At 38.7% G+C, this 16,445-nt stretch overlaps 1 protein-coding gene across 1 annotated transcript in view; it reads left to right on the forward strand.

Moving 5' to 3' along the window:
- The window catches only part of USH2A (usherin), a 747,192-nt gene that overhangs the window by 482,763 nt on the left and 247,984 nt on the right, over positions 1 to 16,445 (forward strand). The window contains exons 39-40 of the mRNA XM_001915645.4: positions 7,755 to 7,905; positions 8,500 to 8,642. Coding sequence (XP_001915680.3) covers positions 7,755 to 7,905; positions 8,500 to 8,642 — 294 coding nt within the window. The remainder of the gene's footprint in view (positions 1 to 7,754; positions 7,906 to 8,499; positions 8,643 to 16,445) is intronic.

Genomic DNA, 16,445 nt, shown 5'->3' on the forward strand with positions numbered 1-16,445 from the left:
TAGGTTTTGTGGTACAATTTTCTGATCGTTTCACTTCATTATTCAGTCTTGTTTTAAAATTATTTGGGGAATTAGGCAGGTTAATAATTATAAAGTATATCTATGAATGTTTTTTTCCTCTCTTTCTGGGACTCTAATGACATGAATGTTTACTCTTTACTGAACTGTGTAAGAATGATCTACAAGAAGTGAGGCTAAAGAAACCGAATGGCTAGAAATCCTAAGTAATTAGATTGTTTTTCACATTATGCACTCAACTTTTATGGAAAAAAAGTCTACTCAAAATATGTAAATAACACGATAAATCCATTCACTCCTTTCAGAGTCTAATCCAGTCCATTCACCAGACAGTACAATAACCACCATCATCCTCTCTCCCCACCCAAATTCTTATAAATTAAACTGGATAATGTCATTTCTTTGCTTAAAACATTCATGGAAATCACTGATTTCCTATCTTCTTAGTACAGATTTCATCCTTCTTACCTGGCCTACAAGACCCTCCGTTAGAGTGCATCCATCTTTGATGACCTTTCAGTTTCCCGAACATCAGGTTCTGCCTCTGTATCCTCTTAGAGCTGCTGGTCCATGTGACAGATGCTGGGGGAAAGTTCAAGATTATAACAGTAGCCTACATTTATACAGAGCTTATGATGTGCGCTTTTTATATTATGTATATATTACATTGTATAACCATTTTATATATTAACTCATTTAATCCTCACAATCCAACTCTATGAAGTGTGTAGTGTTTTTATTCTTATTTTATTGATGAGGAAACTGAGGCACAGAAAGGTTAAGGTACTTATTCAGTAACTAAGTAGCAAAATCAGGATATAAAGCCCGGTGGGTTAGCTCCTAACCGAGATACACACCTGCCTAGTCTATGACTTAATTAAAATAAACTCTCAATAAAAACATCTCGAGAAATTGGTAATAAGTTAAAAAAAGTAAAAAGTACTAACTGGACCTAAATAAGAGAGTGACAAATGCGTGAAATTACATCAGGACTATCTGATGTAATAAAAAGCTTATCAAAAATTGAAAATGGTTTTTGTTGGACAAAATACTGTCCACGCCCCTAATTTAAAATGTTTAACATTCAACCATGAAAGATCGATTCTGTGACATAGCGATAGATAGCACTTAATTTTGAAAAATATATTTCTCTGACCAACATGAAGACCTCTCCATTTCGCATTTCATTGAATTTTTGTGGACTTTGACTAATTCCTGAGAACTAACAAACATGCTAGTACTTCCATGTGAGGTTTCTTGTGGATGAAAAGGACACAGAGATGCTGCTGTAATAAAGAAATAAGACCAGGAAAGCATTCTTTAAGAATATGACTTGGACAGAAAATAAACCCGACCTGTACTCAAACTGATCTACTTAATATTGTAAATGGTTTACTTTTATATTTATTTAATATATTTAATATTTATTCTCCATGATAAATCACCTACTATAACAAGCTGTTTTCTGGTGTAAAATTAAGAACACTGGCCTAGAATTTAAACAGCCTCAGTTTAAATCCTCATTCTGCCAGTAACCAGTCTTATGATTTGAGATAGAATATGGAAGCTCTCTGACCCTCGGAGTCTTTATCTGTGCTGCAAAGAGATAACACTACAATTTTGTAGTGTAATTCCCAGGATTAGAAATAATTGCGTTAAAGAACCTCGCACATAGTATGTTCAGAAAGTTAGCTCTTATGAGAGGCTGTTTTGCAAACATTAAATCTATTTTAACCTACTTATCGCTATTTAATGATGCTCTATTTGCACATCCTTGTGCTCAAGGTTGACCGTCCATTTGTTAGCACATCTGCATATTCCTCATAATTAATATCTTTTTTAATGACATATGGTTTAGTGACTGGAAATTGAGTCTTGCCTTCTGTTTCCAATTTGTTTATGACTCAACGACTCAATATATGTGTCTGAACTTTAATTTTCCATTCTGGAAACTAGAATTTAAAATCCTTGCTCGTCTGTAGCTATTTGACAAAATGAGAGGAAAATGTGTGATCCAAAGATTTTGACTATGTGCCAGGCTGTTCGGCGATGCAGCCAGGAGGCATATAGATGAAAGGCCATGGTTTCTGCAGCGTTGTGTTAACACAGAAAACGAAATGAAGGTGCCCACATCTAAGCTACGAAGGGAGAGAGTACTTTTGGCTGGGCTGCAGTCATATTCCAAGTGAAGCCTGCAGAAAGCATCGTATCTGTTTGGAATGAGCACAGGGAGAGTTGATGGGAGTCCTAGGCACGGGAATTAGGCTGAGGACATGATTACCCGCCCATGAACCTTGTGACATCGCCTGCATGGCAGAGCATCTTCAAACCCACTCCTCTGACAGTCAAGGTCCAGTGCGTACTTGGATGTAAGTTTCTAACTTCCAAAACCCCTAAGGCACTTACCCCTCTTTTAGGCTGCTCACACATTCTATGTTAGTTATCTGAGTCATATCTTATCTATTAAATATAAGGTAGATGGTCTAATCACCCTTTCTATGTATCCTGCCCTTTCCCCACCCCCAGCAAAGAAACTTGCAAAGTGACATTCGGTATCTTTTTACAGATCTGGATTTAATACAAAATATTACAGACTTCTCTGGTATCTTAATGCAATATTTTATTCCAGAATTGGAAAATGCACACACATACACACAAAAACACACTGTATTAGCAACCAGTGGGTCCGCTGTCTTGAGAAACCGGTACATATGAGAAGCATATTGAATTCATTTTTGCCCCACAAATCTCCTCTTCTGGCTGCTACAGCCTTGGCAGTCACTGGCCACATGGAAAAAAGCCTCTGTTTTTGCTTTTTAGAGCTCCCCCCAGAGTTCTATCAATCTGTATGTAGATTTGGGACATTCTGTTTGTTTTTTTGGTTTTTTTTAAAGATAGGAAAGAAACCACAAGTATACATCATTTAAAAGTTTAATAAAATAATGCATTCAAAAGATTATACCATCTAGACTAGTCCAACCTATGATCTAATTTATTGCTTTGTGGTTTGTATTCATTTTGCCTTCCCAAAAGGGTTAAATTTGAAATTTTATTAAAAATGCCTTTCCTTTGAATTTATGGATTGGGGTTGCTGTTTTATCCAGTTGCTGTGTAGAATTCGTATTTACTGGACAAGATACGTTGATTCAGGAGGTTGTCTGTGGAGTGCTGGCCCCGTGAGGGTCATATTAAACTTGAGAGAAGCTTTTTGAGCAACATAGCATCTTGGAGACAATACATCAAACTGATAGATACATGGCTTTTCTGTTAAGAAACCAGGGGTGGAATTATGGCCGGCTCCCAGTTATTGCTTTGGTGCTAAGGACACTCTAAGGAATAGGTCTAAGATAAAAGGGGTTAACCAGCTGAGAAAGAAAGGTTTCCAGAATTCAGTGCTCCTGAAAGCATACAGAATAAATAGTTACAGGTGAATAATTTAAGATGACCACTCTGTTTGGAAATATTTTGCAGCTTTATAGAATCAGAGTGCGACCAATTTAATGGAGCACATTTTTTGTCATCATTCAAAAGAGAATGCAAGATACTTTATTATTATTATGGAGCTGCTTTTGGCCCTTCTTCAAAAGTTCTTTCTTAATAGCACCATAAGGCAGTTTTTAACACTTGAAGGGATTTTCAGGTATCTATTTAAAACTCTAATTTTTTCATGTTGATGACTTAGAGCTGATTTTTATTCAAAATTTGGATTGTAAGTGACATTATATTCCTTGTCGCAGAAAAAGTAAACAAAAAAAATCAAATGAAGGGCGTGGCTTCATATGTTATATGTTATACACAATTTGTCCTCACTTTTGGCCCATGCTCTTTTGTGCATTTGTTATAAGTCAAGTAAGGGAGATACATCAAGTAAGAAATCACCATTGTTAAAACTGTTTGTGTGCACAGATAAAATATGTATTAAAAAGTCTTTAGTGGGCCAGCCCCAGCGGCCTAGTGGTTAAGTTCAGCACGCTCTGTTTTGACGACCCATGCTCGGTTCCTGGGTGCAAACCCACACCACTCGTCTGTCAGTGGCTGTGCTGTGCTGGTGGCTCACATACCAAAAAAAGGAGGAAGATTGGCAACAGATGTTAGCTCAGGGTGAATCTTCCACAGGAAAAAAAAAAGTCTTTAATAATGATTGTCCTTCAAACCAAAGATTTAGAGTAAAGTTATTGGATAGCTGGCCCTGGATGGCAATCTGATTGTATTTCCCAGTCATGTCACATTTCCACCAACTGAGAGAACTGTTTCATACCACTTCATCTCTCTTCACCCATCCAGTTCTTTCTCACACTGAGAAATGGGCAGCATCAGAAGAGATATTTGCTATTTTCTCATCACCAAATCTTCCCACCTGTCTGCATCTGCAGCCTCAGCATCTGCCTTCACTTCTGCACCATGCGTGGACTGCCTCTACTGTGTTCGACAGTGTGCACTGGCTTTCAATTCCAGTCACATATGCACTGCCTTGCCTCTCTCTCTCCCACACAAGGAATTTGCTCTGGCAATTATTCTTATCCTACGTTATCGTTTCCCCCAGTCTCTTCTGGATCATTCCAGTAAGCACGCATATGTTGTAACATCTCCCAGTTTTTAGAAAACTTTCCTTTGATACCACAAGGTTCTCTAAATGCTGCCCCATTTTCTACTCCCCTTTAGGGCAAAATCTCTCCAAAGAGTTGTCTGTGCTCTCTGTATCCTCTCATTCTCTTCTCTCTCATTCTTTCCTTAACCTTCTCGAATCAGACTGCCATGCCCACCACTGCACTGCATCTATTCTCCGTTTGTTTGTTTTGGTGAGGAAGATTGGCTCTGAGCTAACATCTGTTGCCAGTCTTCCTCTTTTTGCTTGAGGAAGACTGTTGCTGAGCTAACATCTGTGCCAGTCTTCCTCTATTTTGTATGTGGGATGCCTCCACAGCATGGCTTGATGAGAGGTGCTAGGTGAGTGCCAGGATCCAAACCCATGAACCTGGGCCATCAAAGCGGAGTGTGCAACCTATGCCACTGGACCAGCCCCTGCCTCTATTCTAGGCAAGGTCACCAGACACCTCCACTTGACCAAATACACAGTGTAACTCAGTCTTATTCTTCCTTAAACTCTCAGCACACTTGACAGAGTTGCTCAATCCTTCCTTTTTAATATGCTTTCCGTACTTTGCTTCCAGGCTGCACCTTCCCTTAGTTTTTCTCCCAACTCACTGACTACTCCTTTAAGTCTGCTTTGTTGTAGAGGCCTCCTCCTGACTTCAAAATTTTGATGTCCCTAGCTTATTTCATCAAGTCTCAGCCATTAAATACCCCATTTATATTGATCCACAACTCCTCTCCAGATTCATAGCTGCAGCTCGTCCTTGATGTCTCCACTAAAGATGTGTGATACACCTCTTAAACGTAACACGGACAAAACAGAACTCTTGATCCCTTCCATAACCAATTTCTCCCCTCAGTGTTCCTGATCTCAGTAATGGCACCACTCTTCACCTGGGTATTTAGGCCAAAAACATTGGCATCATCTTTAACTCACTCAACCAAACAGCAAAATACACTGCCACCAGCTATTGCTGTCACCTGAATCCAACTTACTATCAACTTTTGCCTGGATTACTACAATAGGTGATTTCCCTTTTTCTATTTGCCTTTCCTCCTCCATTAGAGCAGAGGGCCTTTATCAGTTTAGAATCATGCCATTTCCCTTATTAAAACCCTGCAATGGCTCCCAACCTCATTTAGGATGGAACCCAAAGCCCCAACAGTGACTTTCAAGACCGAGACCTAGAAAGGATCTAGGGAGATCTAGCCCCTGCCTATCCTCCAACCTCTTTTCTGTTCTCTCTCCTTAGTCTGTTTCGGCTACATTGGCCTTTCTGTTGTTCCTTAAAAACAACCAGAGCTTTCCCTTCTCACTGCCTCTGTGCCACCACACTCTCTACCTGGACTGCCCTTCCTGCAGAGATTCTTATGACTACCTCTCATATGTCATTGAGGTCTCTGCTCAAAGGTCACCTGATGATGTTTTCTTCCTATGGCTTTCCTATTGAATCTGAATTGTTAGAGAATAGCTCAAATCGCACCCTCTTTTTCACTTTCTCTTTGCTTACTCTGCTTTATTCTCCTGAGCACTTATCTGGTATGATCTTATGTACCCATTTGTTCATAACTTGCTCCCTCCATTCACATGTAAGTTCCATAGAGTCAGGCATCATGTCTGCTTTGCCCAGTGCTCTTATCCCTCCACACATAGAACACGACTTTGCACAGAGTAGAGGCTCGATAGATGTTTATGGAATAAATTAATGAATTATTGATGCACTCAAAACCCTCACAACTGATTGATGAAACATGTAATCTAATTCTTCCATTCTCAAGACTGGTCGTCCGTTAGCCTCATAGTTCATAGGCACATGCTCCTGAATTGGAGAGTACATAAAACTCACACACTACTGAAGGCTATGTATAAAAGAAAGTTGAAAATGAACCCTGATATTTGTTTCCACGATTTTGACCCCTTCTCCTTCTTCAGCAATGGCCTTTAGTAATCCTTGGTCATTAGGAACTTATATTGCAATAATCAGAATGTTCCCCCAAATTACATTCTAGTAGCACTAAATTATGCTAAGGGAAGTTCAGATCAGTCCAATATAATAATAATAACAACTAACAATTAATAATTAGTAGCACCTAAAATAAAGTGCTTTCTTTACATTGTCTCTGATATTCACAACAATCCTGCAAAGAAAAAATATCCCTATTTTAAAGATAAGAAACATAAGCTCAGACTCATTAGGTGATTTTCCTAAAGCCACAGAGCTTTGCTTAATTTGTTTTTTGAGTTTCTGACTAGCTTTGAAACAAACTCTGATATGATACGTTCATTCAGATTATACCTGTTGGAAAAGTTAATTTAACAATCAGAGTCATTATGTCAATTTTTTTAGTAGAATAGGCTTTAGTTTCACTCATTCCTGTTAGGCCTTCTAGAACTATTCAAATAGATTTCTATCATAGATTTATCAAGCAGGTATGCTGAACTCAGGAAAAATTTGCCAGCGATTCAACTAGAGTAGAAAAAGCAACATATATGCCCAATTTGTAACATATTTGAATAAGGCCAGTGTCACTGTAAGAAGGGGGCCACTGGGTATTAAAAACACAAGGAAAGAAGTTTCATTTTTGTATTGTCGCAGGGGAGAATTAAGACTGGAATGTGCTATTTTCAGCCAATCACATATATTTATCATTGTAGAAAAATACATTTTCATAAACATTCCTCAAAAAAAAAAAAGCCAGTCGTGTTCAGGAGTAGTGGTGTGATTAAGATGGCAATGGGTGATACAGATGGCAGAAATAGAAGATCTGGACTCCTTCCCTTTCGGATCACTTGCTTGTTGAGAAAGAGTTAAATTAAAAAGGTACTTTAATATTTGCTTAGCTAAATTCCCTGCGTATTTTCAATTAGATAACCAGAAGTACAGGTGGGAATGTGCTGCGTCTTCATTTGTCTTGCTGCGTGGGGGCCGCTTTGAAGACTGAAACACTAATGTAATTGTGTTGAAATGAACAATAAGGAAGTATAGTAGTTCAGGAATGAAAATGTTAAATTAAATGGACCGTGTTTAACATTGTTGTTGATCCTGAGGAACAGTTTTTCCAGTATATGGAGCATTTCGATTCCATCCAGCATATGTTCTCCACAGTTTTCTCTGCTCTAATTCATCTGTGTTTTTCGACAGCTCCAGATGGTGTGCTGCCTCCCAGGCTTTCATCTGCCACTCCAACCAGTCTTCAGGTTGTCTGGTCTACACCAGCTCGTAACAATGCTCCCGGCTCTCCCAGATACCAACTCCAGATGAGGCCTGGCCGCTCCACCCGTGGATTTCTAGAGTGAGCATTCTACTTTGTCCATCCTCTTAACTGTCACTTGGGTTATACAATGTAAACATAATTTACTTTATCTTAACTTTTGAACAATAGGTCAGTTTTCATTGGCAACAAATAAAGGCCACCTTTTAAAAGTTCATGCAAACAAAAAGCAAGCAATACCTTAGGAGAGAATTATTTGCTTTGCAAAAATATCTATTTTTTGTTTACATAGCATTTAAACTAAGATTTCTTCACCTTCAACTTTTTGTAAGTACGTGACTTGCATAAAGCAAGCATACACCTGAACCTAAAAAAAATGCTCTGAACTCTGGCTACAAAATTATAATACTTATTCTACAAATTTGACATGGCAATGCGTCTCAGTACTAGACTTGAATTTACTCAATACTACTAGAATTTACTACTCATAGAAATGCAACATTACAAACAGCCAAATGGCTGCTTATTCTAAATAAGATATCATGTAAAGACAGAAAATTGCAGTACTTAAATGTGTGTTGACATTCTCTGAAAATTCTTTGAAATAAGATTTTACTTATTTTTTATTTCTTTGAATGACTAAACCTTCCTAATTAACATTTGTTTCCCGTATAGGTTATTTTCCAATCCTTCTGCATCGTTAAGCTATGAAGTGAGAGATCTCCAACCTTACACAGAGTATGAGTTTCGGGTGGTTGCCTCCAATGGATTTGGCAGTGCACATAGTTCTTGGATTCTATTCACAACCACAGAGGACAGTAAGTGGTCTGAACAATACACAGCCGAATGTCCTCTCCATTAGGGAGTCTTAAATGTCTTCAGTTTTTCCAGAACAAAGAAATAAGCCTCCCCTGTTTACTTGGTGTTTAGTGACAATAATCTTTTCCAGGGCAAGGGTGGTCAGACTTTCTGGAAAGAAGAAAAATGTGGGCTTGGAGGGTTGGAGGGTTAGGCCTACAGACAGGGAGAAGTAATTCATGATGAATTATGATATGGCCCCATTCCATTCAGGGTGCCACTAGGTGTCTTGCAAGAGAAAGGTTATCGTCTTCTACGCCATGACCGAATGCTACAGTGTTCTCTACTTTGGGGGAATTCTGACAGCAGAAGGACATGAAATATGAGCATTACTTCCTGAGGTTTCTTAGAACATCATTATACCTTTTCCTGGAAAGACAGTCCACTGCACTTTTATTTGCACCTGAAAGACAGCCTCTAGAATAGAGAAGTATAATCTGAAAGCAATGATTCTGTGTGTATTACAGAGAGTAGATTGGGATTGCCTTATTCAACCAATAAAGAGAATTTTCTAGTTTTTCATGGAAGAGTTATGTTTACATATATATGTTCTTTCTAGGTTGTATGTAGGAAATAAATACATGGCTATAATATTTAATTTTATACAAATTGCCTCTATAAAAGCATATATATGGCAGTATAATTTTTTTAGAAAACTTAGAAATTAAATCAAGCTATACAGAGTGAATGAGGACACTGTATCTTTGAACAATGAGGTTTTTAGGGTTAATCTTATCAAGTCTTTTAATCAGAGGCTTCTTAGAAGATGTTGCTCTGTTGGCCAATTGCCATTCTGGCTCTATATTCAATGAGGACCAGAGTGACTTTCAAAAGGCTAGACGTTAATCAAAAGGCATGGTATTTGAACCAATATCAATTGTATATTGAACAGATTCTTTTATTTCTACCATACCCTTAATTGTATTATTTTAATGAGGATAAGACATCAAATGAGACAGAATTAGAACTATTTACCTTCCTTAAAGCATACTTTATTTTAAAAAACCCATTATGAACAATAATATGTAGTACTTCATCCATTTTTCCCAATTCATAATTACTCCCTGGGAGCAAGTTAGGTACTTTGCAAAGGCACATCTAGTCCTTTTGGTCTCAAGGGGACCATTTAGTAAATTATCAGCACAGTGCCATAAACGGCACCCAAGGCCCAGCAGCATTAATGCACCACTCAAGGCACTGACACCCCTTTTAGGGGGGACGTTACATACGCTCTGGGGAATATGACAGCATGCAGATTTATGAACTGGAGAGCTCACACTCAGATTTTTGAAGAAAGGTGTTTTTAAAAACAACTGAAAATAGATTTTTAATCTCCTTCTTAGATATGCTATATCTAAGCAATAGAGGTTAACTGAAAATAATTATTCAACCCATTGCAGAGGTGATGGCTCCATACAGGCCATGTTAGGAGGGAAATTGTTTCCTTTTTCGGCACCCACAATTTCTACTCCCACAGAGAAACGGCAACACTTAGGGCTCCTCAGTGGTGATCCTCATTGAATAGGGGCCACAATGTCTTATCTACAGGCAAGATGTTAGCACATAAATAAAGTACAAAATGTTCCAAAGTGCTGAATAGCTCAGCATCCTTCATTGAACAAACTTATCTCCTGCCTCATCTTACCAGAAAACAAGTCTTACAGACTTTTTGGTTAGAATTTTGGTTAGAATTTTCGTGCATAGAGACACTGCCCTTTTTTGTGATTTTTTAGGGCCTGGATTTGAAGTGAATAGTGTTAACCCGTCATCCTCCTTAAGTAAAAATTAGTAACACTTGATTATGTAACAGATATTAACTCAAGAAATCCAGCCATCATTTTTATGTTAATCCTTTCCCTGAAACTGATGACTTCTTCCTCCCTCTGCTTCATGTGCACACTGCGAGTCATACACGTTAGCAAAGAGCCAAAGGCTGGCCATTTGCCCCTCCAGGTTAAGTTACCAGTCCGTGCTTGCCCCTGAGACCTGATGATAGTGTACTCTATATTTTGGGTGTCAGTGGAAATCGATGCCATCTCTGAAAGGAAGTACAACTGAGTTGACAAAGACTGAGAGATTGGCATTGGGCAGAAGCAGTTTTTCTGTCAAGGCTTCAAAGCATTGCTTATAAAACCACCCAGCTGACAGCTCCACGGCAGAATCACCCTTTGTTCTTGATCCAGACCAGGGCCTCCCGTTCACCAAAGCACCATTGCCAATGTAGAAATTGTACATATCATCTTACAGAATAAAACAGAGAAGTCACCTCTTGCTCACGGTTAAATTTCATACCATCAATAGGCAGCTTTCTTTATCAATGAATGCCTCAAAACTCCCCAGTGCTGAAAAGGGTCACCAATAACAGTATTTGAAATGTGATCCAGCAAGACTGTGCTTTTCAACAAGCCTGTGACGCGGCTGAACCCAGAAAGACAAACATAGGCAGAAAATGAACGATAGCCAGAGAAACAAATGCTTGGGTTCAAAGAGAGGTTCTCATGGACAGAGAAAAGGGCTGCAAGGACTTTTAATAGACCTTTCTTTTCAAATAATTTGCCATTTACAGCAGTGTGGCACCAATATCCAGTTCCATGCATTTTTAAAAATCTAGTGTGCTGATGCCAAATAATAATAACGCACATTTCCTATGAATATTTTAAATCCTGTTAAAGGTGTGTTATTAAAAGATGTTTGTCCCAGTCAACTTAGTCAGTGTAGTGTTCGACTACTTGCAACCAGATAAATACAAACAACACATGATTTTTTTTCTTTTTTACATGCTGTTGGCAGTCCAAGCACCTGGCGTGTGTGCACCTTGCAAAAACGCATGAAGATTGTATTAGACTTGGGAGCATGTAATTAATAACATGAAGGCATTTGCCTAACCACTGAAATTTTTGATACCTTTTAACCATAAATAACCATCACGTTTGATTATATTACTGTTGCCTCTCTCTTGCGTGCTTACAATTCTTTTCTGTGCAGTATACCCATGTAGAAATTATTGTTGGCTGAAAGGGCAAGTTTTTTCCAACTTCAGCTTAAAGGTAGACATGCTGTTTTGCCTACTAAAATCTTGCCCTGTGTAAAATATGAGCTAACACACTTTTCTTTAAAAATGTGGATCCTCAAGCCAGCCATGATGGTGGTTAAACTTCCACGTTCTTACCCTGGCAGCCTGAGTTCATTTCCCGGGTGCGGAACCACACCACCTGTCTGTCAGTTGCCATGATGTGGTGATGGCTCACGCAGAGAACTAGAAGGACTTACAACTATGATATGCAACCATGTATTGAGGGGGCTTTTGGGAGAAGGGAAAAAAAGAGGAAGATTGGCAACGGATGTTAGCTCAGGGCAAATCCTTCCTGGCACAAAAGAAATTGTGGTTCTCTAGACCAATAAAAGTCTGATGATCTATTTCTCTCAAGGTTTTTCAGGTAACAAGATTGAAATATGAAATAAATCTTTATTTCGATCATTTAAACAAAAAAACCTAGAAGGTATATACAACCAATCAGATCAATCTAATGAAAATGAGATTGATTTCTAAAAATCACTTCTCTACCTCGAAAAGAACCCCAAATTGGTTCTAGAGTAGACCATTTAGTTGTCATATAGTTTTAAAAGCCTTTAAAAATGTGATGCTTTTACCCAGTTTGTAACAGTTAAAACCCCTGCATTTATAATTTTTGCCACTGCTCTAAGGAGCATTATTAAATAAAATTTGTGGGATTTAAACAGCTTATTCTGCAGATTGACTTAGAAAATGTTTTCATGTGTTTCTTTTTTTTGCTAACAGGCTGATTGTTCATGAGTTCTAACTGGAGTATGCTAAAAGATAGGGAGACTAATTTTTTTATCTACACAGTGAGATTTTAAGTACTATTAACATGCTGTGTTTATTCATTATATTAGATCTTATTTTTTTCATGCTTACAATTGCACTGTGAACATAGGATGAAGCAATGAGGGAAATTGTCCTGGTATCTGGGTCCTGCTTTACTTTTTCTTCCAGCATTTTTCAGCATTTTCCTCCCTTCATTCATATTTAAGATTCTCATAGCAGTTTACACAGGAAGAGAGGTTCTTCTGGAGTAAGATGAAAGACAGTGAAATGTTAATTGAAACCTACATCTAGCAGAACGTATTTTTTCCTGTTTATTGTCTGGCAAAATTCTACTCATTCATCCAGCCTCTCCTCAAATGTCACCTCCTCTGTGAAGCCTTCCCTCCTCATTGCTACCTTAGAATTTTGGTTTGTATTTACCTGTGCACCATCAATATCCCCTCCTGAATTGTAACCTCTCAGGACCTCAGGCTCTGTCTCATTTATCTTCCTATATCCAGCGCCTGGTGGAAGGTCTGATATAGAGCAGATGCCCAAAAATTGTTAGTTGAAAGACTGATTACAAAGAGTTTCATGGGGCTGGCCTGGTGGCATAGTGGTTAAGTTCATGCACTCCACTTCAGTGGTCTGGGGCTCACAGGTTCAGATTCCAGGCGCGGCCCCACACACCACTCATCAAGCCATGCTGTGGTGGTATCCCACAAAAAAAATAGAGGAAGATTGGCACAGATGTGAGCTCATTGTGAATCTTCATCACCAAAAAAAAAAAAAAAAAAGTTTTATGTAAGCAAATCCATGAAATTCAACCAACCAAATTTTAACTGGGTACCTGCTGTGTACCACAGACTGAGAGAGACATGAAAATTACAAGGATGAATAAGACACTATCCTTTCCTTGAGGCATCCACCATCTGGAAATAGGGACACATGGTAAAACCATAGATAAATATACAGTCCTGAGACTTCTGTGAGAGCAAGCCCAGAGGAGGAGCATTTCTCTCAACGCGGGGTGTCAGGAAAGCCTTCTTGAAGGAGAAGCCCAGGAGAGGGAACAGGGGGTAATTGATATTTGCAGTTCACTTTACCCTCACATTTCAAGTTTGCTTCCTTGCCCTTGGTCCAGAAGAAGGCGGAAAAAGCAATTGCCATAGGAGGTGTCCACCGACACATGAGACCTGGAGGGCAGCCTGAAGGGTGTTCTGCGGTGGTCCCAGCCTCTGAGTGTGAGACAAGGAGGGTGAGGATGAGAGGCAGTGTAAGAGAAGGGAATCCCCAAAGCCATCCTCATCCTTCGCCTTGGTCAGAGGCAGCCTGCTGGCTGTCCCTTTGACTCGCCATTGGCTGTCTTGACTGGGATAACGAATGTTCTAATTAGAGGCCTCTGCTAGCCCCGAACCATGTGCTACTTCAAATGAGAGGAGGAGGAATATACAGAAAGGAAATTCAAAAGGAATACACTTTTTCTTTTTTTTATTCTCACAATCTGTAATGCCAGTAAAACACTCTGAGTCCTTATGACAGGGAGGAAGTAAAAACGTGGTGTAAAATTTGATTAATTGATCAAGAGCATTCTAAAGCAGAATTTTCCAAATCATTTAATAAGTGCATTTGTGCCCTTAAGAGTATTAAAATTTTAAAATGAATATTGCACGACAAACATCTTTTTATTAGTGTGTTAGAATTTAAAGTCTCAACCTGCATTTTAAAAGTGTTCTAAGGGAGAGAAAAATAGAACATTTCTAAATGAAGGTGGAGCATATTTCTATCAGTAGATTATATTTTATTTAATAAAGAGATATGATCAAGTTTCCGTGGTGCTGCAAAATTATTTTGCTTTTTCCTTTCCAAAAGCGTTTTCTAATTGCTTTAAATATTAACTTCTGAATGCTGACATGTTTAGCCTTTCAAATAGTGGTGTGGCTGTCTATTTTACCCATAACAGAAGATGCATGATGAAAAGTAAACTATTTAATCTGTTGATTTTGAGAGCAAAATGGCTCTGTCTGTATGTCATTACAGATTCCATTTCCTCTTGTATAGATTCCACCCCTCAGATTCTTGCATTTCCAGAATTAGCAGAGGCAAATACTTATTATTATTTTTATGTTCTTATTTTTATATCCTAAGATCAAAAGCTAAAAGTGACCAACAGAAATCCTTTGAAAGAATGGATTGACTAATGAAAAATTCTACCCACCTGGTGTCAGTTTCGCTCTTGAGCTCTTGAATCTCTTTTGAGCACGTAAGGCACACTGCTCTTCCAAATTTGGAACCGTTAGTGCTTTTAGGACTTTTTTCTGCCTTCATGATTTCTCACATCAACACACTTGGTTTCTGTCCCAAACTTTCAAGGAAGAATCCATAGCCACTCGCTGTACGATATGCCCCAGTTCTGGAAGTCAATGCGTTCTTCCCAACTATACGCTCCTGAACTGGTCCCAGGAGAAATGGAGAAAAAGAGTTCCCCAACATGGGTTCTCCTACTGGCAGAATATCAAAAAGTACCCTTTCAAATTTCAAGAACCTTCTAGTCTTCAGATGTTCCTTTTAGTTAACAATGATGCCTATATTACATGGTGCTTTTCCTGTATTATCAGTTGTCAAGAAGCTGAATGTTCGCTTTTGTGGCAATTTGTTCACTGTAGTGCCCATTTTTAATATTTTGGGGGGATACAACTATTGTACCCTCTTGATCACAAAATTAATATGTATATATTTTATTGGTCCTATTATGCTTCAGTCTTTTATTATGAGTCATCAAAAAGCCTTTTGGGAAATAGTTGGAGTATAAATAATAAATTGACTGAAGAACGCATGATTAAAGAGAAGATAGAACCCATCACTCTACTCTTCTGATAACATATCAGTAGTGAATATCAAAAGGCTCCATTAGCGGCTGGCCCAGTGGCCAGTGGTTAAGTTGGCACATTCCACTTTGGCAGCCCGGGATTTGCCGGTTCAGATCCCGCATGCGGACCTAGGCACTGCTTATCAAACCATGCTGTGGCAGGTATCCCACATATAAAAAATAGAGGAAGATGGGCATGGATGTTAGCTCAGGGCCAGTCTTTCTCAGAAAAAAGGGGAGGATGGTTGGCAGATATTAGCTCAGGGCTAATCTTCCTCAAAAAAAGAAAAAAGGCTACATTAACAATTAGTGTATAATATATTGCTCTATATAATTATACATCCATATATTTGCCACTTTGAGTTTTAATTCCTTGGCAAATTTAGGGGCTATTCATTTGTGGAGTTCATATTACTGAAAAGAGCTTTTAAACTGAGATTTTAATTAGAATGGTGAAAACTTGTTTCAGGGCAATAACAAGAACGTCATAGGAAAAATGAAAACTCCCGGGTAACTGTAATAGCAAACAAGGGTAGAAGACCTACAAAAACCACGGCAAGTTATATACACACTGAAGGTGGAAGTCATTCAAGCTGTTTATTCACACGCACTTGCATATACAGACACGCATGCGTACATGCACCACACGCCCTGCCCAGTATACACACCTGAGTATAAAAATAAATAAGCAGATCCCTCTGTTAACAATTTTATTGCTCTCTTTTAGGCTGGGGCTGAACTTTTGAAGCTGATGAGCAAAATAGTTTCCCATAAAAGATAATTTCATTTGCCAAAATGAAACGACTTTGCGTTATGAACGCTGTAATGAAATGGCCTGAAATACGAACCAGTGGTCTGCACAGAAAGGATGCTCCTGTTCCCAGATCCTGAAGGGAGTTCTCTAAACAATTACACCCACGGAGAGGGCTGTGCGCTTGTATTTTCATCAGTAGCCAGCTGAGCTGTGTGGCTGTCAAACTTCCCGGTCTCGCCTCCAGTGACAGCCGCATTGACAACATGTTATGCCCCACATTGATTTTACAGTTAAGGAGCTGATTGTGATATATA

The sequence above is a fragment of the Equus caballus genome, chromosome 30 (assembly GCF_041296265.1).
Source record: "Equus caballus isolate H_3958 breed thoroughbred chromosome 30, TB-T2T, whole genome shotgun sequence".
NCBI classification, from domain to species: Eukaryota; Metazoa; Chordata; class Mammalia; order Perissodactyla; family Equidae; genus Equus; species Equus caballus.